The 27,468-nt window shown below is 38.1% G+C and overlaps 1 protein-coding gene across 1 annotated transcript in view; it reads right to left on the reverse strand.

The window, feature by feature from the left end:
- AGBL4 (AGBL carboxypeptidase 4) overlaps positions 1 to 27,468 on the reverse strand; it is a 948,642-nt gene that overhangs the window by 558,015 nt on the left and 363,159 nt on the right. Inside the window, exon 5 of the mRNA XM_059822199.1 lies at positions 9,729 to 9,945. Within this exon, the coding sequence (XP_059678182.1) occupies positions 9,729 to 9,945 (217 nt within the window). The remainder of the gene's footprint in view (positions 1 to 9,728; positions 9,946 to 27,468) is intronic.

Here is a 27,468-nt window from a genome sequence, read left to right on the forward strand (position 1 = left end):
TGACCCTCCATATAAACTAACTCTGTTTAGCATGGCTAAGCTCAGAAAACGAGCACCGAAGTCTTTACCACAGACTGCATCTAAATGATCCAGGTTTCTGCAATAGTCTCCTCCCCTATAAAACGACACTACAGTCAGGAGAATGTTATGAACCTTAACTCAGTGACATTTATGCAATATTTTGGAGGCTGTCAGAGCGAAAATTCTAAAAAAAAATCTGGGTTTCTTTAATGATAGGCATAAAACTTTCCCTCATTGCATACTGCAGAACAGTGCAGTTTTCATAAATATGGAGAAGACTACTTACTATTTTAATTCTAAGCAACTTCGATTAACAAAAAAAAAAAAACCCCTTTAACAATGTGCAGCTGTTACTAATGAACTAAGAAACTGATTAAAAATATCATGATGGATATTAATGCATTATTATAATCCACCTTAATGCAGAAAATCTAAATGGAAAAGGAATATATGCATTACAAAATCCTGAAGTCTTTAGATTTTTAGAAAGTTACAGTCCTCTTAAAATTAAGACAAAGTGCAAAATTAGATGCAATTAATGGGAAATTCAAAATAAATGGGAGAAAACTGATTTCTGAAACTGATTTTTCTTTAGTGCATACTTATGAAAATTTTTGAAATTAATTGCATCTCTCCTTTGTCCTCCTCCATGTTACACATTTATTAGAATATTAGATAAGGTAGTTCAGAAAAACAAACACTTTCTGTACAAAGGTATGTCCACAATTCTAGGAAATTCTGAGTGAAAACTTTTCACTGTGGACCTCAGGACTTTTTTTTCATTGAAAATGTCGTGTAACTGAGACCTTTTCAATCTGTGTTCATTTTCTCAGACTGTTCTCTGCTGCCACAGTATGGTGCTCAGCTGCTGTGCGAAAACATGAAAAAGAGGATCTTTATCAGAGAACGCAGTTCTTTTCATGTACCAATATGATTGGTTGCCATGTAAGATCTCTTTTAAAGAGCATTAAAAAGGCTTTAAGCTGTATCTTATATTTCCTAAGAAGTGAAAAAACAGTTTTCAATTAAGTACCTACAGCTTTACATTAAAAAGTTCCTGTCTCCTCATGTTATTTGTATGTTATTTTGTCTTCAAAAAAAAAATACAAATATTGCTTTCAGTATTTGTGGATAATAAAAGCACTTCAACAGGAGCTAGCATTTTCTAGAAATACCCTGTTTCTTTTTTTCAGTACTATTATGATCTTCTAAGATAAAATACATTTGAACATAACATGATGTCTTAAAATAAGGATGGCACTAGCCATCCCTTACATGTAAGTTTGATGTCCTTCTTCATTGCAATATTCTTTGATTCAAAAATACTTTCCTAACAGTGCAGAAAAGTAAGGGCCACTAAAACCACACTGCAATCAAGAATGGATCACAGGCTACATGCAATATCTCCCAGCTATGCTTTCTATAAATCTATTAGATTGTCATGAGCCTTAGTTCTTCTCTTCAAGTATGTATGTTCAAATACTTGGGGTCAACAGTAAGGATGCACTTAGCCAGCTTGGGCCACCTGAACTACACTTCCTTGGTCTATATTATCTTATAATCTGCATTAATTTTTTTTCTTATTTCTTTATTTTCTCATTCCTATGTGATATAAAGATATATCACAGATTCCCTTCTGACATACATGCTGAAGTCCTTTTAGAGCCAGCTTTCACCTTTCAAGGCCTAAGGACAACAGAGGTGAAGTCTTACTGAACATGTGCATGGCAAGGACAAAGAACTCCAGGATTAGCATGGATCTCTTATGCAGAAGGCCTCAACTGCATACGTTACTTGTACACTACAGAAAGGACTGCTGAGCAATGGTGAGATTCACTTTACACACAGACATTCAGCATATTTATAGAGAACTGCAAAAAGAGTTGCAGAATACATTACCTGAACCAGCTTCTCCAACTAGATGTGAACAAGGAATGAAATATCCAAAAATGAGGTGACAGGCAAATAAATGCTTCCTTAAATCAAATTTGAGACTTCTTTTCATTTGTTGAGTTATTTCAGTATTATCTATTGCGTATATACCATTACAAGAGGGAAGACGAAACTGAAGGGAGGGTGGAGGAAGGTATGTAGAAACCTCAGACCCTGAGCAAATGTGACAAAGATTTTTGTTTGTTTATTTTTAAATGTTTTATTTGTTACATTCTGTTTAAAGGGGGAGTAAATGGCTCACAGTCTTACACACAAGTCTTAAAAATCTTGTCCAGTGGGAATTTTGTAATACTGGGAAGTTATTTGAAACCATATCTACCTCATTGTGAATTTGGTTTTTATTCTTACATGACAAGGAGTGAATGAAGTCACTGGCCAAATCCATTGGCTACCAATGACTGGCAAGTTAATTCCTTCCATATCCTACAACCAGATCTGTAATTTAGCTCTTGGCTTCAGTGGTGTTGGTGTACTGTAAGTAAAGGTGAAATGTTAGACAAGCAAGCCCCTGGGAGCTTGTTAAAACAAACATTTAGAAAGAACTGAAATAGAAGTTAACCAATAGCCAGACCCATTTACATTCATATAAGACTGAAAACATCATTAGTCCTCTTTACTTTGTAAGAAATAGGTTTGGCTAGAAACACTGAGAATCTGGGCTTAAAGTCTAGGAATTTTTTTTTTTTCTTTTCCCGTAGTCATGTTGTTATAAAGGTAGTACATGATAACGGCAAAACATTAGGGCACCACGCCTTGATCTTGCAAAGTGTTGGTTGTTCTGACCTTGGAGCTTAAAGGAAATTTTACACATATTTAACTTGATGCCATGAACTGTGCTGGTGTCTTCAACAGGACTATTTAACATGCTTAAGTTTAAATCTATGCTTAAGTGTTTTGCTGGATCAGAGCCACAATGCTCGGTTTACACAAATTATGCGAACAAGATTTTGCCTAAGGTATTTAGAGATTTTAATACATTATATTTGCATTATGTAGCTAGTATAAAGCTAAATCAATAAATAGTTTTTTCTTTGGTTAAATTAAAAGGCATAAATCCGAATCCTTTTGACTGAACAGACTTTAAAATTGTTAGAGAAGCTTTCAATACCAAGGTGTCAGCCCTACAGGTAATGTGGGCCAGGCTAGCCATCTTCTGGGTCTACAATCAAAGAACACAGATTAAAATACAACTCCAGCCCCACAGATGCATTACGCAGTCACCACTCAGGAGATCTAAATAGAAACCAACTCAAACATACTCAAAATCCCAGCAGAGTCAATGCAGTAAAGTGCTACGGGGCAAATGTAGCTAATAGCTCCACATAGCACGATTTCCCCCACATGCAAGTACATTCAGCATCACTATCAACATGGTAATTATTGCTTAATGCTGTGCTACAAAAGAGGGAAAACGAATTTCTGTAAATGGAAGTGAAAGAAAAATGAATGTATTCTGGGGTTTTCACTGGTTTCTAAGGGCCATACATATCTTCAAAATATCTGCATGTTCTTCAGGGAAACTAGGTAAACTTTAAAACCATAAAAAGCTTTTCATTGGTGTATATACAGGACCTCAGACTTGCTTTTCTGATGGAATGATATTAATTGGTTGTACTATGTTATTTCCCAAGCACCAACCAAAAAAGGAGTTCTAGCGAGCAAGATGCTAAACACGGAAAGTAAAATAGGTGTTCCCTGTCCCCAAAAGCTTAGGGTGCAGTAACTAAAGGCGGCTGCCCAGATCTGGGGGTTGAACTGACTGTGTGGACAAAACCAGTTTGTTTCCTATTGGGATTACAGCTATCACACTGGGCTGTGTGGTACCCAACCAAGCAGCAGAAAGTGCTGCAGACAGGAATGAGTAAAATCTGACTCTTACCTGAAATTTGCCATTGCCATGAAACAAGGATTCAGACCCTGAAATGCCTTTCTGCACTTGGGTGGTAGTTCAGGTATGTCAGGACAACTGACTAGATCATTAATGCTTCCTTTCCAGGTTGAAGCCTAGATAAACCACATATTATGCCAGCTTCTCTGGAAATGTGGGTGTACGTATTAGGGGATGGAGCAAATAGAGAGCACAAGACATAAGGACAGGGAAGACAGGTCGTAGACCAGGATATGAAGTTACATGAAATGGCACTGAGATGGGGATATTGAGTGCACAGAAGAGAACATGACTACCTTGTGCAGCCCTGGTATTTAAAAGACCTAACAGCTATTTTGGGTTTTCCCTTCACAACTCAAAGAGATAAGGGGAATGAACGGGAAAGAACAAAGCAGAATAAGTAACGTAAGAGCAGCAAACAAGTGCCACAACTTCTTTCTTGTAGTTAGCTTAGGAAAGTACAAACTAAATGGAAAGAAAAGAGAAGGTTGGATTTGAGGCAAAGAAAGGGCAAGCCAGATGAAAGGCAAGTGTGGAGTGAAGGTGAGATGAAGAGCCTGACATGGAAATGGAAGAGCTGTGAAGCAAAAGGCCAACCTGCACAGCTACAGAAAGTCCAGTGAAAACTTCAGGAAGGTCACTGACCTTCCAAAGGTTTTCCTGTGTGGCTATAGAATGAAAGGGTGCAACTTGGGACCTATGCATGAAAACAGTTTGTACAGACTAACACCACCACCACATATAATTCATTTACTGTCATTCCCTTCCGGAGGTTTTCTTCTTATAAAGTGGATCATAACAGTTTTTCTGCAGGTGATTTCTAACCCAATGGATTCTTTATGCTCAAAGTTTCTTTTCTGTGAAGTTCCAAGCATTTTTTTTTCTAAGAGCTTTTAAATAGACAAAGATAGTGATAAAATGTGAGCTGCAAAATTGACTTAAAATTTGAACCCTTCTTCACAAATTAAGATTTTTTACTCACAGTTAGATAAACAATTTATGCAAGTTCTTCTAGAAATTATTTTACTATATGAAACAGTGTTCTTTCTGGAATTTAAGAAATAACCAGCTTATACATTTAGCAGTCTTGCACAATATTAACTCTAAATTATTATTTTATTGAGTTTGTTTTTCTAAAACTATATATTGCTGCCAACTGAAACCAAAGTATTTCTTGTTTTTACCATGAACAGTTTTATATATCCTACAGACAGATGGCAACTTTCAACAGTAACATAGTTTCGCCTGTTTTTCCTTGTCTATGATTCCCACAAGCCATTTTATCTCCCAGAACTTCCTTTAAATTCTAACAAAGAAATTTTCCTTAAATCTGATGGTATAGACTAGTTCCCTGTTATTTTTCATGTTATTTATATAATTTCCCTGGTAGCACACTGTTCTATTATATACTATAAATCATATTTTATTTTGGAAAGAACTGTTGGTGGTGTTATTTTTAGGTCCAACTCTACTTCTGCTGATATCCAACCCAGCTAAGAAAATAACTGTAGGAACATTTAAAATCTAACGTACAGTTTTGGGCTGACATTCATATTATGAATGCTATGGGAACAGCAGTACTATATGAGTAAATATATACACCGCTAAATAAAGAGAATGTGCCTTGAACATACATGTAGGTGCACTTTTACATTCTAGAGAAATGAGAAGTTGGGTTTACTTTTTTAAAGCAGTATTTCTGTGGCCTTTTTCAGACCAAGTAAATTGCCACAAATTGCATTTAGATGACATTTCAACCTAGTTGCAGTCAGATCCATTGGAAAGTACAGAATCTGATACCAACATGATTTCAAAGGTGTGATACATCACACTGAAGCTGGTAACTTCTATTTTTTTCAAAGACAAAGAGCATACTTTTCTTTTACAGAACTGTTATTACGTAACCTAACACTGAACGCAGAAATGGGAAATTTAACCTTAGAAAAATTGTCTATTTTCTTTGCTTCATGCTTTAAAACAGTCATAACTGAGCAGTTAAAAATGGACCAGTAGATATCAGTAGAACTGATCAACTATTTTTACAGGGGTATCCAGTCATTTAGATGGTAAATAAGGGATATTTGGTCAATGAACTAGCAATGTGACATCTGGTGCACAGTTTCACAGTCTTAGGGACTCATTCAGATCTCTCTGGTACCAGCATAAATCAGGAGTAACTTACCTAAATTAAAAGCATGCACCAAAGTGGCATGGAGTCAAAATGAAGCACCTTGTGTTTCAATCTGTTTCACTCAGTATCTCATGTCTGACTTAAGAGATTGGCTCACTTACAGAGCTCTACATTAGACATATTGCCTTCTTGTTTTAAAATATGTGTGTTTAATATTTAATTTAACAGAATTCCATATTCCAGTCTCTGTGTACTGTGGAAGTCCCTTCGAGGCTTGTGGTTTGTATGTGCAGTTGCAATTCTCTTCAAGTGTAATTTGGAAGCACCATTGCCTAATGGGGTAAAAGGAAGTATCTGTCTCCGGTTAATCTTGGCTCTCTTTTGAGCGAGTAAAGAAAACATTGCGAAGCCAGTGGCGATTTGGAAAGTGGGCTGTAGGGGCTGAGCCAGGCTCACCAAAACTCTTTTAGTTTATTTTGTGTGATAGTGGAATACTACTAGAGGTACAGGCCTCATCAGTTGTCCACACACTTCAAGTATGCGCAGCTAATTTAGGCTACCACCTTCAAACGACGACACACTCAAAAATTTTGCCAACTCTGAAATATTGGTTATAATGCTACACATAACTGTTACTGCACATTAGACCATATACGTATCATAAAATAGGTACTGTAAACATAAATTGAACCTGTGCTTATATTTTCACAGAAATACAAAAATTATTTTTCACTATATTATGTTGTACAATATTGTATAATATATGCTGAGACAACAGACACATCAATAATATACAAAAAAAGTAATTGCACAATTTTAAAAACCGCTCACGGATTTTGAACTTATGATTTGTTGGGACAAACTGTAGAAAGTCTGAAGTTACCTAAGGCCAACAATGGCAGAATGAAAATGGCAGTTTAAATGATACCTGGGTGACCATCATAGCTAGCTTGCAGGAGAGACTATTTTCAAGACCATTTGGCACATCTAGACTTTGTAACAGCTCCCTGAAGTAAAGAATGGAAACATTAAAAGGTCAGAAATAGAACGGCTAAGTTATCCATTCACACTGGCAATGGGAATCTTTGCCATTTGGCTCTGAACCACTCTGCCATTCTGCATTCTAATGACAATTACATGTCCCATACTGATATTTCACTTTCAATTTTCATAGAATTAGGGAAAGTATTTAAGGAGTTAATGGAGGCATAGTACTTTCTTTAGAGAAAATATGAAATTAGATTAGAAATTAGATTGCCTTGAAAACATTACATGCAGCAAAATGTGCACTCAGAAAGCCTTTAGGAGTAATCATCTAAGCATGGTTTCTTGTGACTTGCATTTTACTGTTCCACAACAAAGAAAAATAAAAAACCCAAAGATCTGTGGTGAGATTCTGTTGTCTCCAAGAGGCACACTTCAAAACTTCATAATCCAGGAGAATTGAAATCGTTTCAAACCATTCTCCAGCCTCACAATCACAAACTGCTGCAGGGAGCTGTAAAATTCCCCTGGAATGAACCAGAGCATATCGGTGGCTACATGGCAGCTCGACAGATATGCCGCAGCCTTCCCCTAACATGCTACCCTGCCTCAGCCCCGTGCCCAGCATGAGGACGTCAAGAGTTGGTCCTCAGATTGCATCTTTAAGTTACCTTTCACCATGTGCTACCAGGGGTATCGTCCCTTTGCCAGGAATAGAGCTTTTAAAGGCCTCTTTATGCCAGTCTGATTCCTCTTATCTTACATAAGGGGCCAGGGCAGGGACAGAGCTCGCTTTCTTAGCTCTAAATCCATCCTATATGGCACGCAATTCTCTAAAGTACAGCCAGCTTCTGCTTTGATGAAGCACTGTGCAGCGAAGACTGAAGGGATCCTGTTTTTCACCATTTAAAGATGTATGATAGCAACAAAGCTCTATGTTAAAATATTTAACGCGTAGAGAACTTATGGAAATTGTCTATTCAAGCTCAGCAAAGACATTAAATTACCAAGCTTTTCTAGGACAGTTGTGTGTGGAGAAAAGCCAGAAATGCTCTGAGATTGTAACGTTACTTACAAAGATTACAGCATGAGCCTGATTCAGAAGCTTTTTATACAGATCAGCATGGTGAGCTGCAAAATGTTACCATATCGATTTCTGCAAAACATACTGTGTGTGTACATATAGATATAAAATCAGGACTTATACACAGCACATTTCCTGCCACGTTTTGAATGGCATCTGTTTGTTTAGTTTGCTGAAATATGAAAAATAATATTTAGCAACTACTGGTAACACAATGTTAACAAGATTTAAGAGTATAGCTCTGTCTGTCAAAATGCAGATAAAAGACAAATCCTTCTAGCTCAGTGTTTTAATCAGTCAGATCAGGGTTTTGATGAATATGCAAATGTGACTGTTTATACACTATTTTCAGAGTGAAAGGAAACAAATTCAATTTCATTATAGAATTAATGACAGCTCTGTCCTCTAAGATTAATAATTAAAACCCTACACACATTAAAATGACAGTGCTCCTTCCTCCCACCCTGTGAAGATTTTGCTTTTCTATTTTTTTAATACCCCTTTCCCTTATAATTGTTTGTCCCCCTAATTGGAATGATTAATAATTAATGCCAATTCAGGGATATGTAATAGTCATTTTTAGAACAAGAACTGTACTTAACTGACAAAAGGGTTAACACATACTTTCTTTTGTCAATTCTGTTTTTACTTTTCTCCATAAGTTAATTTTTTCCTCCAAGTTTTATGCCACCATAGGGATCTCAACAGCCTGCTCTAATGCTGGAAGCCTTTTATTTATTCCACTGCAGGCTATACATATGATTTCATTCTAATTTTCACAACATATACTGGGATTCTTTTTAAAGCCCCAGCTGCTGGGATCAGCAGCCTTCATAGGAATCACAGCTTTCTTTTTCTGACACACACACTGCAAGTTTAGACCAAATCAAATCTCAGAGAAAAGATTAAGTATATGGGACAAGTGCACTATAAAGTCTGAGAACACAAAAGGGAAAAAAACCAAACAACCCAAGATTTCAGCTATTATTTTTTAATCTGATGATTTCTGAGTTGATACGGGAGTGGCTGAGTCATGCTTTCCAAATCCTCAGGACAGGCAACGTTTCAGAGAAAGGTTATAGCAAAGTGAGCAGAAGTTTGGCCTTACCATTAACTCTCCTTCCTGCACCAGAAGAACTATCACAATTCATTGTCATGTGGCCACTAGGGTCTATACTGAGAGCACTAAACCCCTTTTAATTTCAAATCACCAAAGCAGACATTTTAAGAGTAAATAAAATAGGTAGTTTGTGTATGTTTTGCATTATTTTACCGAGAAAAGTTATACTCTAGTTCCAAAGACACTTATTTTCTTCTGAACAGAAAAGCTCTTCCAGAAAGGCAAACGGACAGAGTACGCTAAAACCCACATTTCTTCAATAAAGCTGTTTCAGTTTAATCTTTTAATGTCTTTAGAAGTGAATTGATCCTACATGGGAATTTAGCATTGCCTTGCATATCACAAAGGAAATATTTTATGTGAAATTAAATTAGCATTTGTCTATATTTCACCATGCAGGTACTCTACCACGTGTGTCATTGATAGCAGTAAAACAAATATGTGCGTGTGTGTATTTTAGCAGGGATGATGAATTATACTCTATAAGCATTTAAGGGTAGACATTCATAATGAAGCCTGCTAGTTGGCAAGCACGCCTATTACTTACCACACTGAGTCCTAGCAATTCTCTGCAAAAGTAGTCCATGTTCCTCCTTTGTAGGTTATCAAGATAGTGCTGAAGGCGAGTATAGGTGTAGGGGTAGCAGTAGGCAAATTGGTAAGTGTCATCCTCTCGGTCAAAGCAAAAAGCAAATGACATGACATAGTTCTTCCTGTGGTCTGGGCAGCGATAGTAATACACATTTTTAGAGGGTATTCTTTGCCTAAAAAACAAAAACAGTATATATACACATAAGAAATCTGAACAAAAAGGCTATGTGAGATTCCAGTTTCCTCTAAAGCAAATGAAATGTAACAGCTTGAACAGCTCAAGAGCTGGCGAGCAGATTCCAGAGCCTGCCTTTTGGAGCACTCATGCAGACAACCTCCATGCCAGGGGCCCGTGCACAGCACAGCTACGGTGCCGGTGCGCCAGTCGCCAAAGGGACTGCAGCTCTCCCCAGGTGCCCAAGCTGGCAGAGCCGCCAGAGCAGGGGAGAGCATCACACAACCAGAGAAACCCACTCCCAAGAAGCGAAAAGGATGCACAGGCAGTTAAGCTATCCTCTACTTTGCTCTCAAGCTGGTGCAGTTTCATACCACCACGTAGGCTTCAGCCAAACCTCTGGCTGGAGTGTGGCTACATCCTTTCATACAGGCCTAATTCACCAGCACAGAGGCGAGGCATAATTAATGAGGGAATGTCAGTATAAGGCAACATCGACAGAACTGTTACCAAAATTCAGGACATCTTTGTATTTTTATTATCCTTAATAGACAGGGGATATATCAACACCTAGCCGATGAATGGAGGAAAAGATAAATTCTTGAGGTGGAAAAAGCCCCCAAAAACAAAACAAAAAAAAACCCCTGCAGGTATGGAAAATAACCTGGTCCTAAATTAGAGAGTAAAGGAGAAAAGGGTAGTTGGTCCTGTTCCAAATTGGATTGCTGCCTGCCTCGAGAGTTCTGGCTTCTAGTGCTGACAAGATAAAAATGAATATACATGATGGTCAATAATTATAATAGAGACATTTATGTCATTGTTATCAAGCCGGTATCTGTTTAAGGAATAACAAATGTCTGCCTGACGTCTTTCACCCAACTTCAATTATTCTATTATTTCTCAACAGAAATGAGTAACGTTTCAGAGGTGGGTCAAACACTTGTTCGATGGGCTAGAGATGTTCAATGTTTCTGTTTGTACTCTTTCTTCATTTCGCAGATGGATTTTCTAGATTTATTTAAACAGGAGATTCTCTAGTCATGCCATGCACTTGTAATTTGTTGTAACTAACTTACCAGGCATGTTTGGCAACAAAACACTATGGTCCTGCAGACTCTAACTGATTCAATTACGCAACATTATAAACAGGTCTCATCTACCGATTGGAGCAGATCTCAGCTAAACTAGGATCATGGTGAGGGAAAACATAATAAGATTTACAGACATAGCAGTAGTAATGTGCCTCTTTGTAATAGTTCTGAGAAGCTGGTCTACTGCAGAGCATCAGTTTTGGCCTTTCATAGCTAATATGAAATAGAGGACAAAACCCTCTCATTATGCAGAAGTACGTGTTTGCCAATTAGCAGCAGTTAAGGAGTCTGATCAGCAAGACTCAGGAGCTACAAAGAGAAACAGAAAGGAATTGAGATGTTCTTGAAAAAGTACAATAAAGAGCCAGTCATGCAGTTAATTAGACTTCAAATAAGAATTTATTTGCCCCTTTTATTTCTCTGGTTCTTAAACATTCAGGGCTTCAAGAATTTACTTCAGCATTTTTGGTTAAATAAGACACTTGTTTATCACTAAGATCTGAAAATTATTTTTAAGCCACAAATATGAAGGACAGAAAAACAATTCTTTTCATTTTTTTTAAAAGTATCAGTAGGGGAAAAATGCCACCAGCCGTCTGCATGCAGTACACTAACCTAATAGGTTTCTCCAGTATCTTAACATATTTCTATCATTTGCCCTTACTCTGGAGTGCTATAGGACATCCCTCATTTGATCTCAAATCAAGCAGATGATATGGCAGTGGGTAAATGTATTCTAGCTCCCAGTCCTCAAACCGTAATGCAAGTTTAAACAGTATGTTGCTGAGTTGTTGAACTTTATTTGTTTCCAAATTAGCATGGGAGAAATAATAAAGGACAAGCCTCACTTTATGCTATAAAAATTTCATGTAAAATGAGACCAATAGGAGGAAACTCAGGATTTTAGAAAGGCTAATGCTAATTGAAATTCATCTGCTGATAGTTAATGTTTAAATGACACATAGTTCTCCTTGGTTCAATAACTTTCTACTTTTAAGCAAGTTGAAGACAACTTTGTTAATGTATTAAAGGCACTTTTGATATTTCATTCCCTTTCCCCTTCATTATAGAAGCTAAGCATCTGTTTTATTATCCACTTTGACACATCACTTTATGGCTGCATTTGGCTATTATGGATAATCTTGATTTCTAGGACATCTGGTATTGACATTTCACTATCTGGTGTCTGACACAACAGCAGAAACCATCCTCAGTTCCTAGGTTTAAATTCACCCTCTCAGGGCAGAAAGTGCCCAAACTCTTAATTCAAACCATATCTTCCAAAAATAATTATAATAGTACTCCTGTCACTGCTAATCTATTTTTATCTCTCCTAGCACTTTGTCACTGCTAATCTATTTGTGAGTCATATAGAGAAAGAGAGTTAGTGTTTAGATACCAACAACACATCTTACACACAGGAGCCTAATCAGATTGAGATCTTATCAGGGAATTAAAGAAAAAAAGAAAAAAAGGGAAAGAAAAAGAAAGAAAAGAGACACAGTGCTAGATATCACCAACTGAGTTTTTGATAACGAAAAGACATTGCTCAGTTCTTGAATTAACCTTTGTGTCCTAGACACACTATTGTTTACTCTTTCCCTTTTTTGTTCTATGCCTTCTGGAAAAGGACACCCACACACTGTGGCAGCAGCTGCTCCTATTAATTTAAAGCTATTACAAAAATTAAAATTAAACCCAATTACTTTGGCTGGTTTATAGCCGGGGAACGGCTTAGTCTGATTGTTCCCTCTGGTTATGGACAAAAACAATATTCCTACCTACAGGCAGCTGCCAGTGGAATACTAATGCATCTAGGGCCTGGCAGGGACAGATTCAGAATGCAGAGTCTAACTGCATTTCTTACTAGTGAAAAATATCTTATCATGGATCTGCAGAAATGCACCGACTTCTTACACTGTAAGTCACAGTGAAGCTGATTTGTAGTTAGAGGTAGGAAAGCAAAATGATGGTAGAAAGCTTAATGCTCAGATTTGTCATTTTGCATTTCCAGGCAGTTCACACCAAGAAATGCACCCTGCTAATTGATACACAACTGCCTGGATTTCAGTCCTTCTGAATGGTTATTTAAAGGCGAACCACCCCAATTCTAAGTACAGCCAGAGAGCATAACGTGCAAGCAACTAATTTCCAGTCTCTTTTTAGAAACATATTTACAGAAATGAAGCTTGATATTTGACATCATTTTGAAACAAATTCAGACTGCCTAGTCTTAAAGATAAATGCAAAATTCTTTCTGTCAAAGGAAGAAGGAAGCACAGAAAGGAAGATTTTCTCTCTATTTTGACTCTCATAGTCCAGTGCTAGTCAAAGCTTAAGCCAGTGGGTTTGAGTGTCTTCTCCTGTCTGACAAGGTAGCACTCCCAACCCAGCAGGTTTGTTACTCCAAGTGTGAATGTACATGTGTTTGCCTGTTCCTGTATATTTGCTACATTGCAGTCTGGAGTCAGGACATTTAGTCTGTTTTGGTAGCATGCAATAAGATCAAATTTGTCAGTTTACAAAAAAAAATTGGAGTCCTCATCCAGTCTCAAAAAACTGATAACTTTGGAGGCCCCAGGGTTTTACTCTTTGCTACTACAACAGGCAGTGAGGGGTATTACACCTGGCTGAGCTTTGAAAATTTTATCCTAACTATACTTCTATTTCGAACACAATTTTAACTTCCACTCTAGCTTGGCTGTAATTTTAATCTTAAAGGCAAACTTTATTATCTGTTCTGCTTTTTTTCTCTGCTACTTTATTTCCCTTCGAAAATCGGGAGTTAATCAAAACTTTGGGGAAGAGACACTGGGGCGTGGGGGGGGGGTGCTGCTGTGTGGCATCTGTTCTTTAAGTTTTAAACACGTAAGGGCACTAATCAAATCCTTTTGTGGTAGAAAAACACAAATAATTAGAAAATAGCAATCTTCGGAGCGCTTTTCCCCCCTATTGCATCACCAAAGCAGGGAGCTCTTGCCCAGCCAAATTCCCAATGACTTTAATGAGCAGCCTAAACAGTCTTTGGACAGCTTTTAATATGGCATTTGTGAAGTAATTATTCAGTTCCTTGCCTCTGCAGGATTGGGTTAGACATATCACAGTCAGTAGACTTCAAAGTAAAATGATGATCTTTGGAGGAAAAACAAAAAGCTGCAGGTGCTGTAAAAGATCAATGGCCAAAAGAAAAATTAAGTGATCTGACTTGTAGAGAAATGCTCAAGTGAATCTGATTGCAATGTAGTGTTAGCTGTGGTGACACACTGTGGTGATCATTTTCAATTGCCATCAATTTGCAGATGGAGGGATATAACTTAACAATTTCACAAATTTCCAAGCTTGCGTATATAATTCAAAAGGGTGGGCCTGAGTCACAATCTCAGAGGAAATTAAGCCTAAATTTTGAAGACATCTGAAGCACAAAATCTGATTCCGATTAAACTTTGGAAAAAAACCTTCGGGTGTTTATTGACACTTCCCAAAATACTAGATCTAGCTACTCCTTTTGAGTGTTCAGATTTTATTCTTAAAGCTGGATGTCCCTATTTATTAACTGCAAGAAATCCAACCAACTCTGAAGAAAATGTAAGGAAGTTAATCATGCAAACCCCTCTTCTGGGAGGCAGCCCTTTCAAACTGAAGGCCTTCCTGACTTGTTTCTCTGTTAGTCTAAGCTATTATTTTTCTTCCTGCTTATTCTTGTTGACAAGTGGAGCTGACCATTTTCAAAATTCCTAGCTTACTTGTGACAAAATAAGTTTGTAGGGGTTTTTTTTTGCACACAATTTTATATTTGATTCACAGAGCATGGAGTGACAGTGAATATGTCAGATGGTGTTAAATATTGTTTACAGATAACGGAATGGGTTTTGGCACAGCTTACTCAGTTTCAGACACTGCAAAATAAGTCCTGCTTTTATTCTTGCTAATAGGTATTAGAATGTTCTCTAGATAATTTTATCATTTTTAGCAGTTTACTATGCACCTCAAGGTTGTCCACCTTTACCAACACCTTGTTTCTTCTTCTTAAGTACAAAAATCAAAATATTGTGTAATTCAATGACTTTCACAAACATCAGAAAATCTGCACATTAAGCACACAGCTTCTAAGAGTTAATGTTAATTGAAATAATTAAGTAACCTCAATAAAAATTGCTAGGGAATTAAAAAAATAGGGAACTGTACAAAGACTGCTTGTAAACTCTCTGCATTCTTTACAACTGCAAGGGGAAAACTCTGAGGTTTTTACTATTTTTTTTCCTCTAAAAATTAATTAAATAATTAAGCAATGAGAAGGCACATTTAATTTTACTTTTGAGAATTTCTGCATTTTAAATATTTGTAATAAACATGGTAAAACTTCACCAGTACTGGCTACCTGCATCAGTGCTGGTCTAACCTGGCATACTTTCTTTTTCTGAGACCTGCACATCAGATGAATCAGTCCCATCAGCTGATACTAAGCTAGTGAAAATATCCCGAAAGTACATTACTATTGTTTTAGAACTTGAAAGCCAAAACCTAGAAACAGATTCGTATGAACAAATGTTATAACTCCCCACATTTCTTACATGCTTGGATACATTCAGAGGGAACTTGCTAAAAAAGGTTTTTAACAAAACTGTATCTTCAATACAGTGCAGTGTTCTGACAAGGAAAATTCAGTGGTGAGGAGAAACAATAAATAGAAAACAGCAGTGGGCAATGTCCTCTGTTTGCGTAACACCTCACTGAAATGTGGTCCTTGCCCCTGGGCCAGTCTTCTAGGTCCTGCAATAAGACCAATAACAAAAACATAACAAAACCATTCTACCTAAATACAGAGGGAACCAGTGGAAGTCATTACTCCTAAAAGTGACAAGAAGTGCTGAGGAAAGGGCGTACCATGTGGGAAGCACAGCGAAGCAGTATGGAAGGGTCCCTACTAGCAGATCATGATTGAGATACAAAACAACGCTGAAAACCTGCTCCTGGGTTCTTCTGGCAGAAATGAAATCATCATTCACCAGAATAAGCATAACATTATAAATGGGAGGGCTACTAAATTATGAGCTGGCAAGAAATAATTTTTAAAATGACTGAATTACTTTTTAAGCAGCTTCATATAAGACAGGGCAACACTGCATCCCCCAAAGGAAGAGAAGGGTTGTTTCAGGTTCTCCAAACCTCAATATGGTTTTGTGGGAGGAGGTTTCCTTCAGTGTTGTCTGTCACTCATCACTCATCTATCTCCCCTAAACATAAAACCTGTTCACGGAGGTCCAGATTTGGCACAGTGCCCTCTTTTGACAAAATACTTTAATATGTCTTAGGGGAGCTGTCAGCTGATAGCAAAATCCAAAATCTTTTGCCAGCAGCAGGTACAAGTGGGGTCTCCAGTGGACAAGCAGCCGTTTTACCTTCTTTCTCCCTCCTGCCTACCATTATAACCAAAGCTATACTCCTTCCCTCATCTTTTGTTTATTCTGTCCAGTTGCTAGAATGTAAACTGCAGTGACTTTCTTCTGAAACAGCAGTTCCAATACTGTAATTATTCTACAGAAACTCTCTTTTAAACTGCAGGGATAATGAATGGTGCTGATTTTTTCTGCTGTCGAAATATGATTTGCCTACTGACCACAGGTGTTCCAGCCATGTATTGCTTCAATAGCAATATCTCTATGCAGTGCTTATAAAGGAAAGAAGAAAGAGATGGAGAAAAGCTGACTTTCCACAAAAATACCGGAACAAGAAAAGAAAACAGTAAAGTTAGCCATACATGTGTTGTGATCCTCTGAAGATGTCATGAATGCAAGAGAAGGATGCGGGAGCCAGCATTTCTGTCCTGAAATGCAGCTACTGGGGAAAAAACCAAGCACAGGGTTAATTTTTTTTTTTTTTTAAAAATACTTCAATTGGCAAATGAGAATTTGTGATAAGAAGCACTGAGTAAGATAAGGAAAGAGGGAAGCAACAGCATCTCAGAAGACTGTACCACTGCAGTTCCAAAGTTTTCTGGAAGCGATTGAGAAAGATAGCCACAAATACTGTTACAGAAGTGGAGAGATTTAAAAGAATTAAGTCAGCATGAATAATGTTCTACTAGAAAAGGTGAGGACAACAAATGCTTCACCCCAGCATATAAATCTGAAAACCACCTAGCAATGCTTGTCCTAGCTTTGACCTATACCAGACTCTCTGGCCATAAAAGAACAAGTCTACTGACAACTTCAGAAGCCAGTTTGAATATACTGACATGAGGGAGAAAACAAGCCTATAAAGAACAGAAGAAAGCATATCACTGACTGAATCAGAAAGGAAGGTAGGTTAGGATGCTGAAAGAAGGAAACAAGACTGGCACACCACAAGCATACCAGCTTCAAACTGGCCAGAAACAAGGTAATGGAATAACTTAGAATAAATGACCTTTTAGGCCTTTACCTTATCTGCTACCTCTGGAAAAAAATCCTAGACAAATTTTAGGAAAGGCTGCTCAGTGAGAAATAGTTTATTCCTATCCAGAATCTCTTCAAAATATGTTATTTCAATCAGATTTGTTTCTGACAGCCAGTTCAAAGGAATTCCAAAGAATTTCACTAAACAGTTTACCCGTTAGCACAGTATTTTAGGGTATTCATGTCCAAATTCAGCATTTTATTCCACTATTCTTTCCTGTCTCCACTATAATCTGACATACAATCCCTCCGGATTATGTTGACTGGAAAACACATACTTACAGGATCACACAGGCTATAAAACTGATTCCTTGCCATTTTTGGAGCATGTGTTGGCCTGGGAATGAGGGACCAACCTCAATCCCAAATTCAAGTCCCTGAACTGCACTACCAGTAGACCACTGGGTCAGCTCTAATAGCCTCTTAGCCTCAATTACCTAATTAGCCTTTTCTTCACTCTCCTCTTCTCCCTTTCCCATCTGTTCATCTATTCCCACCACTCCCTGTTCTTCTGCAAGAATAATTTTTAAAATCTATGTTAACTTCATTTAGGTTAGTCTCAGGTGACTTCTCCTCTATGCAAGAATAATTTATAAGTCTCATAAGAGCCCCAACTTGAGGAATTATTTCAGTAACATCTGAATTCTGAAATCCATGCTTAAAATGTTGATGATTTCAAAGTCCAAATATAAAGTTGAGGTTGTTAATTTATGTCATTTTGATGTGAATTTTAACTAACTACCAAAGGAAGGAGAATGGATGTGAAATAGATTTTTACCAGTTGTAGCCTGGTTGATACTGAGCTGTCCTTAGTAAGAAGGAAGCCTTAGCCTTCCCAATGTATATTATTCCTGATAAAGATCAGAGCACCTCTGATAGCAGATGATGTATGAGCAGGATAAAGACAAAAGAGAACAGGAAATTGTCATCATGGATCAGACTTTGTTAGCTGAGCAAACATACCCATAATATTATGCTTTATCCTATCCTCTGTCTCCACGCAATGAAGGCTGAGTTCAGTAATTCATTTTTAATGTCCCATTTCTTACGCCTTCTAGCACCTTGTTCACGTTTTCTACCATAACAGCATCTCAAATGGCTTCTGTTATGGAACTGCCCACAGCAACGTTCAGGCTTTTTCCCTTCAGTTAGAGGATAAGATTTTTGTGTCGTTTACTCCACTTCTCATTTATCAGGACTGAACCTTCCTTATCCATCTATCTGAGTAACTTGTTTAGATGATTCAGAAGTTTCTAACAGTGTGCTATGGGCTTAAATTACTTAAGTAATTACATCATTTCTAAGTGTTACCACCTAATCCTTCACTTCTCTCCCCAGATCATTAATAAATACATTTAGCATATGACCTGATAGGTAACTTGAAGGAACGCAGCTGCTAGCCTTTTACTGTGATGAAAACTGACCACTTAGCCCTCTGCCTTTTTGTTTCCTTGTCGGTTTTTGATCTATGATGATACTTGCCCTGTCACCATATGTGACTACTTAGCCTTTGTAGCAGTGTCTTGTGACAGACTTTGTCACAAGCTTTTAAAAAGTCAAAATACATTATGTCAGGCAGCTTTCCTCATAAACCTGGTAGCTGAAACCTAAAGGTAAGGAAACATTCCCAGGAATTCCCAAGGGGAAAAGACACCTCGGCATCTGATGGAATCAAAAGGAGAAAAACAGAAAAGACTGGTGGGCAAGCCAGAAACACCTTCCTTTGGCACATATTGCAACTATATTTTTGAAGTACATTTCTGTTACCAAGGGAGTTACTTCACCATGTGGAGAAAATGTAGGGAAGTCTAGGCCAACTAACTCTGTCCAAAAGAGTCAATCCAGGAAGAGCGTTCAGCACCAAAATACAAAGGTTACACCTTAAACAAAAAGAAGAGAAAAAAGAAGAGATCTGGGTTAAAGCCTTTTGCAAGATATGTGAGTACCAGAAGCTGCTTAAGCCCCTCCTATGAAGCGAGAGCCTGTGCCTGGTTCTCAGCACTGTGCCAACTCTTCCAAGGGCTGAAACAACAAAACCTGTCAGCCCCAGTTTGGCTTCGCTACCCAGCAATACTTGCTAATCTCAAACTGTGAATGAAAGTAGGTGAAAACAACCTAGTGGCGTTGCTAGATGAAAAGACTATTGTTATAATCATACTTCCGGAATTGGTTATTGTTACTCTGAGCATCAAGCTTGTTAGACTTCTCTTTTCTTCCTTTTATGAAAACATTGTTTATTTTACCATCTAATTCCTTTTTGTGAGTGGGGAAAATTCTCTCTCTGAGCACCAGTAAGCTCAGGGCTGGTTTCTGGGAAAGGGATGATGTCAGCATGTTTGCAGTGACCCCCTTAAATTCAAACCTGGCCCTTGTTGCTGTCAATCATGTCCAAGGGAAAACGGTTATCTTATCCTTTTTATTCTCCTCTCTTTCCCATGTGGCTGTGACTGGGCATTGTCAGAGGCAGAGCGCTGGGCCAGAGAGACTTTTGGTCTGATCTGGTATGGCCATTCCTATTTATGGGCACATTCAGAGTTCTAAGCGATGTAGCGAGACATGATTTTTCTTTGCTGAAGCTGTTCTCATTAAAGCCTCTCACATCACAATCTTCCAGGTGTTTTATTATTCCCTTTTAAATTCCTGTTTCGACCATTTGCAATGTGCAGATGTAATACTTACTGGTCTAAATATAGGATAAACCCCAGATACTTGCCAACCCTCTGGAACAGAGCTTAGTTTTAATGAGAGAGCATATCTTTGTTAGCAGTTCAGCTAATTCATTTCTAAGCTTCTTCAGAATTCTTTTATACATAAATCATGTGGGGCTGATGATTTACTGCTTTTTAATTAATCAGTTTGCCTCATCTTCTCAATCTCTGATAGTGCCTCATCTTTATTCCCAGAAAAGAACAGGTCTAAGATAGGTACCTCCAGAATCTTGTTTGCTATAAAGAGTGATTTATGATGTAGAACCACCTGATTTCGTTGCAAGAAAGCACATAATTTTAAAACATGTACAAGATGCGACAATATGAGGGCAAATAATTTAAATTCGGTATTCCAAACTTTTTGGTTTTTTCCCCAGGCTACACACCTTGCACATACACAAGTTTTATTCTCCGTTCTCCTCCATGAGCTCCTTCATATTCCCTCCTTCCACCTTCCTCTGCTAAAAAACTACTCTGTAACAGCCCACTATTCTTGAGGGTGTCACAGGATAACGATCTCCAAGAATGCTCGCATTTCTCCTGCTACAGGGAGAGTCTGTAGGTCTCCCATTTATTGCCCAGACCAGCATGTGGCCTGTTGTTAGCAATGGCAATACCGCATTTCCAGGACTAAACTTGCATTGCGCTGTGCAGACCTGCCTTTTGTGTCCTCCATTTATCCCTTTCAGAGACAGCTCTCAGAGCTTTCATATTAAACACAGACGGGGGGAAAAAAAGAGAAGCCTGGAAGGAAAAGTCTCAGTTTTCTTAGCTAAAAGGGGAACAACAAACATGGAAAGCCCCTCTCTTGAAAGATGAAAGTGAATGCATGTGTGCAACAGGATTTCAGTACTCTGGCTCACAGACCAGGAGCTACAGCTTTGCATACACCCTGGCCCCCCAACTCCAGCACATGCTGATCTCGATCCCTCCCTGCACTGAGCCCAGCTCCAAGAAGAAAACATGTAGATGGCCACCTAGGCATTAGGGGGGAAATATCTAAGGATTTTCTTGTTATTTAAGTTCTTTGCTATCTTATTCACAGTGGTCTTTTTATCAGCTCATACTGGTTCAGAAAAAACCCACACAGGCTTTCTTCCCTAGGTAATAGAGATGAACCCAATGCAAAGGTGTTGGCATCAGTCTGCAGGGGAAATAAAATACAATTCCCTCCTTCTCTCTTTTCAAACATTCCTAGTTGCTGACCCACAGAGTAGTATTGATTTAAGAAGAGACTAAGTATCCTGCCCCCTTGGTCACTTCTTATTTACAGTACACATGGAAACATGCAAGCAGAGGGAAAGCTAGAAGCAGAGGGAACAGCAGCCAGAAGCAATTGTACACACGTGGGATTTCTCATCCTAAACACAAAGTTAAAAAAATGAGATGCTGCAATGGTTGGTGCTGTTGAAGACGGGGAAAATGAAAAATGGTATGTGTTGCACTAATCTTGTTTTTCCAAACTGTATGCGTGATATCAACCAGGCCACTCCAATTTTTCACAATAATAGTTCCAGCATCATTTTTCTTGACAGCCCTTTAAAAAAATATTCATTTTAGGAAAAGTCTGTGGTTTGGGTTTTTTTTCTCTACCTAAACAGTGAGTGTCACAAAATAGAGCAACTGCAATCCTTATGCATATTTTAAAGTACTGTCCCATTTCGCCATGCTGAGTTTGTTTAGACTGCAAGAGCATTACCTCCTTTACCCTCTTCTGCAATATAACTAGACATGATGGTAAGGGGAAGGGAAACATAGGATACATCTTGTTAAATTACACAAAGTTTTATTTAGCCTTGAAACACTCTTCACGTTCTTTTGCTGCCAAAGGTAATGACAAAGTTCTAGACACTTTCCTTTCTCTTTACACTTACAAAACGTAGCGAGAGAATGTACACACTGCTCACAGGTCAGCAAGGAGGCCGATACACCATGAGAGTATGGCATGAACTGTAAATGCAATGTGACTCACGATATACAAGTCAGTGATCACTAGCACAATGCAGAACTTTACGTCTTGTCAACAAAATATTTTTCCTGTGCTCTCAGGAAATGTAATCAGTTTAAACAATAGCAGACCCTTCCCCCTCTTTGCCCCTCAAAGATTCTCTGAGCCAAATCTTCAGCGGACTCTGGGAAAAGGTATGGAAGTTTACAGTAGGTAGTTTCAGCTCCAGGTGATACATGTGCACTTGCAAAAACTATGCCTTCAATGATTTCTAGGCACACATTGTAAGGCTGCAGAGAAGTTACTCTTAAAATCACTGTTCAAATGTTTGCATTTCCAGACCCTAACCAATGAGATTATCTAAGCAGATGCTTCACTGGTTGCTAGTCCAGGTCCATAATCACGTATTCCTAATACTGTGGAATAAGCGTGATGCCGTAAGATTTCAGATGAGGAAAAAGTGGGCAGACTAAACCCTAAGAGTCCTAGGTCACAGTCTCTAATGATAAAATTAAAAAAAGGAAATACCGAAAAGATCCCGAGATGTTGGGAGAGCCTTCTGTGTTTCTCAGTATTTCCTGCACTGATAAGCACTAACAACTCTAAAATGTAATTCAAATATCAAGTCATAAATAAAAGGCTTCAGTGAAAACCCTATGTAAAACAAAATGCTATCAATTCTATCAGCTTTATCTTTCTGGTTTGTAAACGAAATATTAGTAGGTAGCAGTAATGCTCCTCAGTTTGTTTTCGGTTTTTACACTACTATTACCATCAGCACGTTAGACTACCCTGCATACAAAATATTCACCTACAGAGAAGCCAGGAGGACTTTCATGGCATTTTACTTTTATTTGAGGTAAGGTTTCCAGAGGGTTGTTCTACATGTGTCTCAGGAACTCATCTGTTTCACATTTCTGTAGGTTTGGCCTAAATACTAACTTCCGTTTTAGACAAGTAAGGCTTTGTAGGACTGGCACTCATGGTAAAAATAAGAGTCTATACTGCAATAAGGCTGAGGTATTGAAACAAAGCATCTAGAAATCTTCCAAACAGTGTCAAGAAGCACTAATATTTATGCTTAGATAAATAAAAAGGCAGGTGCAAATAAGAGAAAGCAACATACGGGATACAAAAAGTTTTATAAGCAAATTGTCTTCAAAATGCTCCATATAGTGTGTATTTCCAGAATGACAGGACATTTGTCAATACACTTGTAGGAAATATTTGTAAGAGTACTTGACATACAATTTATACAGCTATCAAGTTAAACACACAAATGGCGAAAATGTAGGTTGTAATAACCTTAAATATTTAAAGGCTTCCAAGCAGGACTGTAGCAATTTCATATCTGTTGCTTTTTCAGACTATATCATGTATCAAACATTGTCCCCCTGGTCTTTAAATGGGACAAGACTATACTGAGGCATTATATATACATGTACATGTTTGTGTTAGCTATTATGGCTAGCAGTTTAAGAAATTTAGCCATGTAATACTGAGGTAAGATAAAAGGTAAGGTATTTTCACTGTAATAATAGGGAAAAATTGATACACATCCACATGCACTTAATTAAAAAATTTACATCCAATTATTACTTAGCATAATACTAAAGAATGGTTTGAAATGTTTGTAGAGGACTTTGCATCAATCTCATTTTGCCTACAGTTGTCCGTTAGCTTAGTTTTAGGCAGATGCACAGTCCTGCTGAACGTGAACCACAGTTTTAAATAGGATTCATAAATTAGGGTTAAGCATTAACAGACAGGAAGGTAGATGCCATTTCCCATTCCATTAATGACTATAAAAATTCAAGCATGGGAAAAAATATGTACTGAAAGGTCTTTTAACAGCTAACTTTAAAAAAGGAAGCCCACATACTATATTAAAACATATGAAAACAGAAGAACTAAAATTATTTCTATGTATTTTCATACACTATATATATAAAAACATATTATATGTATTATTTTAAGTTCCACACCTCTAAAAATGAAAATGCAAACAAACCAAAAGCTCTTTAAATATATTTACCTGGATTATAACTGCGGAAAAATATGACAAATATTATGTCTTATAGCATTTTCAACTGGCTGTGATCATAGTCGTATTCCTTTCTGAATCTCTGTCTCAGAAACATTAAGTAAGTTTGATGTTCATTGACCACGAGGGCCTAGCTAGTTAAACCATTTACAGCAGATGTACGTGTTCCATACACAGTAATGTTAATGCAGATAATGTGAACCTGCAATATTCCTGCTCTCCAGATCATCGGAGTCTCCCCATCAGGAGCTGAGAGTGCCTGTTTTGTGTTTGTCCCATGCTGGCTGTAGGATGTGGACACATGTTCTCAAGGGAATGGGGTAAAAGGCCAAGCCATTCTCATAACTCAAGCAAACCAAATCTGAACACAACTTTAAATGACAGATCAGTTTGCACAGTTGCTGTTCTCAACCAGTTTCTAGCACTCATTTATTAGAATGCAGTATGGCTTTAAATGACAAGACACGGCTATCTCACAGACAGCCAGTACAAAAACTGCCTATCACTGCTATTATTTTAAAATTACTAGGATTAAATTCAAAACAGACAATATAAATGGATGCAGGAAAAAACCAAAAAGTATTGGTTTTAATTGAAATTACAAACATTGGAAAGGAAATTAAATTACCTCAGGAACCGCACAGACCAACAATAACCCAGTGCTTTCGCTTCACAACTCTCTGTCCAGTGCCTGACTGGCTGAAGGCTCGGGTTTGTCAGGTGAATGCACTGCATCTCAGCATTTACCCCACAAACACCACTGATCAGCTGAGAGCTGTTATAGCCACACAGTGTCCCAGGATTTGCAAAATCAGAGTAAGCTCTTCAAAACTGTGTAGGAAAAATGCTGCAAATCGAAAAATGAATACCTAAGGAAAGGCTTATAAATGCAAAATTTCATACCTCGTGAATGATGATACAAGATCTCCTCTCTGACAGTTGCCTGAGAGAGAGCTAATGGAGCTGGCAAATTCAAGAGAGATAAGAAAGGCAGAGTAACATTGCCTATTAGAACAACAGATTGAGCTGGAAAAAGCAAACAAGTCCATCCAGAAGAGCTCATGGGCCTTAAAGATTTCTGCTCTTCCCAACTCCACTAGTTCATTTTATAAAATACATTACTTTTAACCCATATCCACTTCATGACTGAGCATACTTCTTGCAGGTTATTTATGTCTTTGATTCCTTTTCAGTGTCTCCCAAGTAAACACTTCTAAACGACTCATCTTACATCTCCACTTTTCCCAGAGTCGTGTCTCATGATTTCCTCCTACTTCCTTCCACCACCGTAACATATTTCATCAGCAAAAAAAGCAAAAACCTACCACAGGCTTCCTTTCGGAAGCCATGGCCATAAGAGACGTGCAATGACTTAGAACAGCATCCTAAAATCAGAAGTGTTATCTATTTACTCGAACTTCACAATCAGAGTAAAGACCTTATGTGTAGCTTAAAACTTAGCATATCCCCCAAATTCTTAGCCCACATTCCTTAGTCATTGTTCACTTTCTGACTGTGTTGGGTTTGGTTGGGATACAGTTAATTTCCTTCATAGTAGCTAGTACGGGGCTATGGTATGGATTTGTGCTGAAAACAGTGTTGATAATACGGGGATGTTTTAGTTACTGCTGAGCAGTGCTTACACGGAGTCAAGGCCTTTTCTGCTTCTCACCCCACCCCACCAGCGAGTAGGCTGGGGGTGCACAAAATTTGGGAGGCGACACAGCCGGGACAGCTGATCCCAACTGACCAAAGGGATATTCCACACCATATGATGACATGCTCAGCATATAAAGCTGGGGAAAAGAAGGAAAGGGGGGACATTCGGAGTGATGGCGTTTGTCTTCCGAAGTAACCGTTACGCGTGATGGGGCCCGGCTTTCCTGGAGATGGCTGAACACCTGCCTGCCCATGGGAAGCGGTGAACGAATTCCTTGTTTTGCTTTGCTTGCCTGCATGGCTTTTGCTTTACCTATTAAACTGTCTTTATCTCAACCCTGTCATTTTCTCACTTTTACCCTTCTGATCCTCTCCCCCATCCCACCTGGGGGGGAGTGAGCGAGCGGCTCTGTGATGTTTAGTTCCCAGGTGGGGTTAAACCGCAATGGGGACTATCGCTGGTTTGGATCCAAAGACTTGGACTCTCACTTCTCCCTCCTGAGCTGCAAAAGGTGTATTTGAAACACCTCACAAAATCATCCACGCATTTTTTCCCTTTGAAGGCAGAACATCACTGGCTAGCCAACTGACCAGGGAAACATTAACATAAAACTAATAATTGACACTTGTACTGACAGAGACCAGTGACTGGCATACCTGACTTCAGTTCTTACAGATATTATTAAGTAATATACTAAGCCAACCTAAACAAACAAATGTTTATATAATAGTAGTAAAATTAAAGACCTCTTTCGTATATTCCACTGTGTCTGGCAGCCTTGTACCCTGCAAATACTCATATATTAGTACTTAAATATTTTTATTTCATCTCAGAGAATGATCCTGTCTCTATCAATACCTTGCTGTATCTCGCAAGCATTTTAAGGCCAGTTTCAGGCATGTAAAGAATAATGAAAAGTTCAGAAATTTATTTTGATTTCCTGCAATATGCTACCCAACAGTTTTCTGTTGTGTTATATGACCTTTCTGCCTAGCTAGTGTTTTGCTATTGATTTTAATTACTCAGTTTAATTTACTGCATGCCAACACAAAGCTGTTTACTCCTACTTGCCAAAATGTTGTCGTTGTCTCCCAGAGGAGGGCAAAATGAGAAAACTGTATATGTTTTACAGTTACATGCTATTCATTATAAAGAATTTAATAGATTCACTTCATATAAATGTCACCGCTCTCACATGTAGCCACTAAACACACCAAAACAACATACAGAAAGGAAAATGCTATGCCAGTCAGAAGAGAAGTAGAATGTAAAAGCCTTAATTTATGAAAGTGTTTGACTTGAAGCAGTTTAGATTTTCTGCTTTGCCATTCTTCTCTGAACAAGTGAGGGAGTTAGGACCATATGTTCCCCTTCTGCATAAAAAAGTCATGGACAGAAACAAATGAGTCCTAGAACTACACAATGATTACAGATGCAGGAAATTCTACCTTGCCCTCATAATACAATTGCATGATGAGGAAGAGGGAATGCTAATCTCTGCCTACTCTCCTCTGTGTTCCTCTTCTTGCCTCACATCATGGAAATGAAGAGAACAAACCACTTTGTGAGAGGATCCTACAGATATTCACAGAACATTCTTTCAAGGGAAGTTGGCAACAATGGAAGATGAAGGAAG

This window comes from Gavia stellata, chromosome 10 (genome assembly GCF_030936135.1).
Source record: "Gavia stellata isolate bGavSte3 chromosome 10, bGavSte3.hap2, whole genome shotgun sequence".
Classification (NCBI taxonomy): domain Eukaryota; kingdom Metazoa; phylum Chordata; class Aves; order Gaviiformes; family Gaviidae; genus Gavia; species Gavia stellata.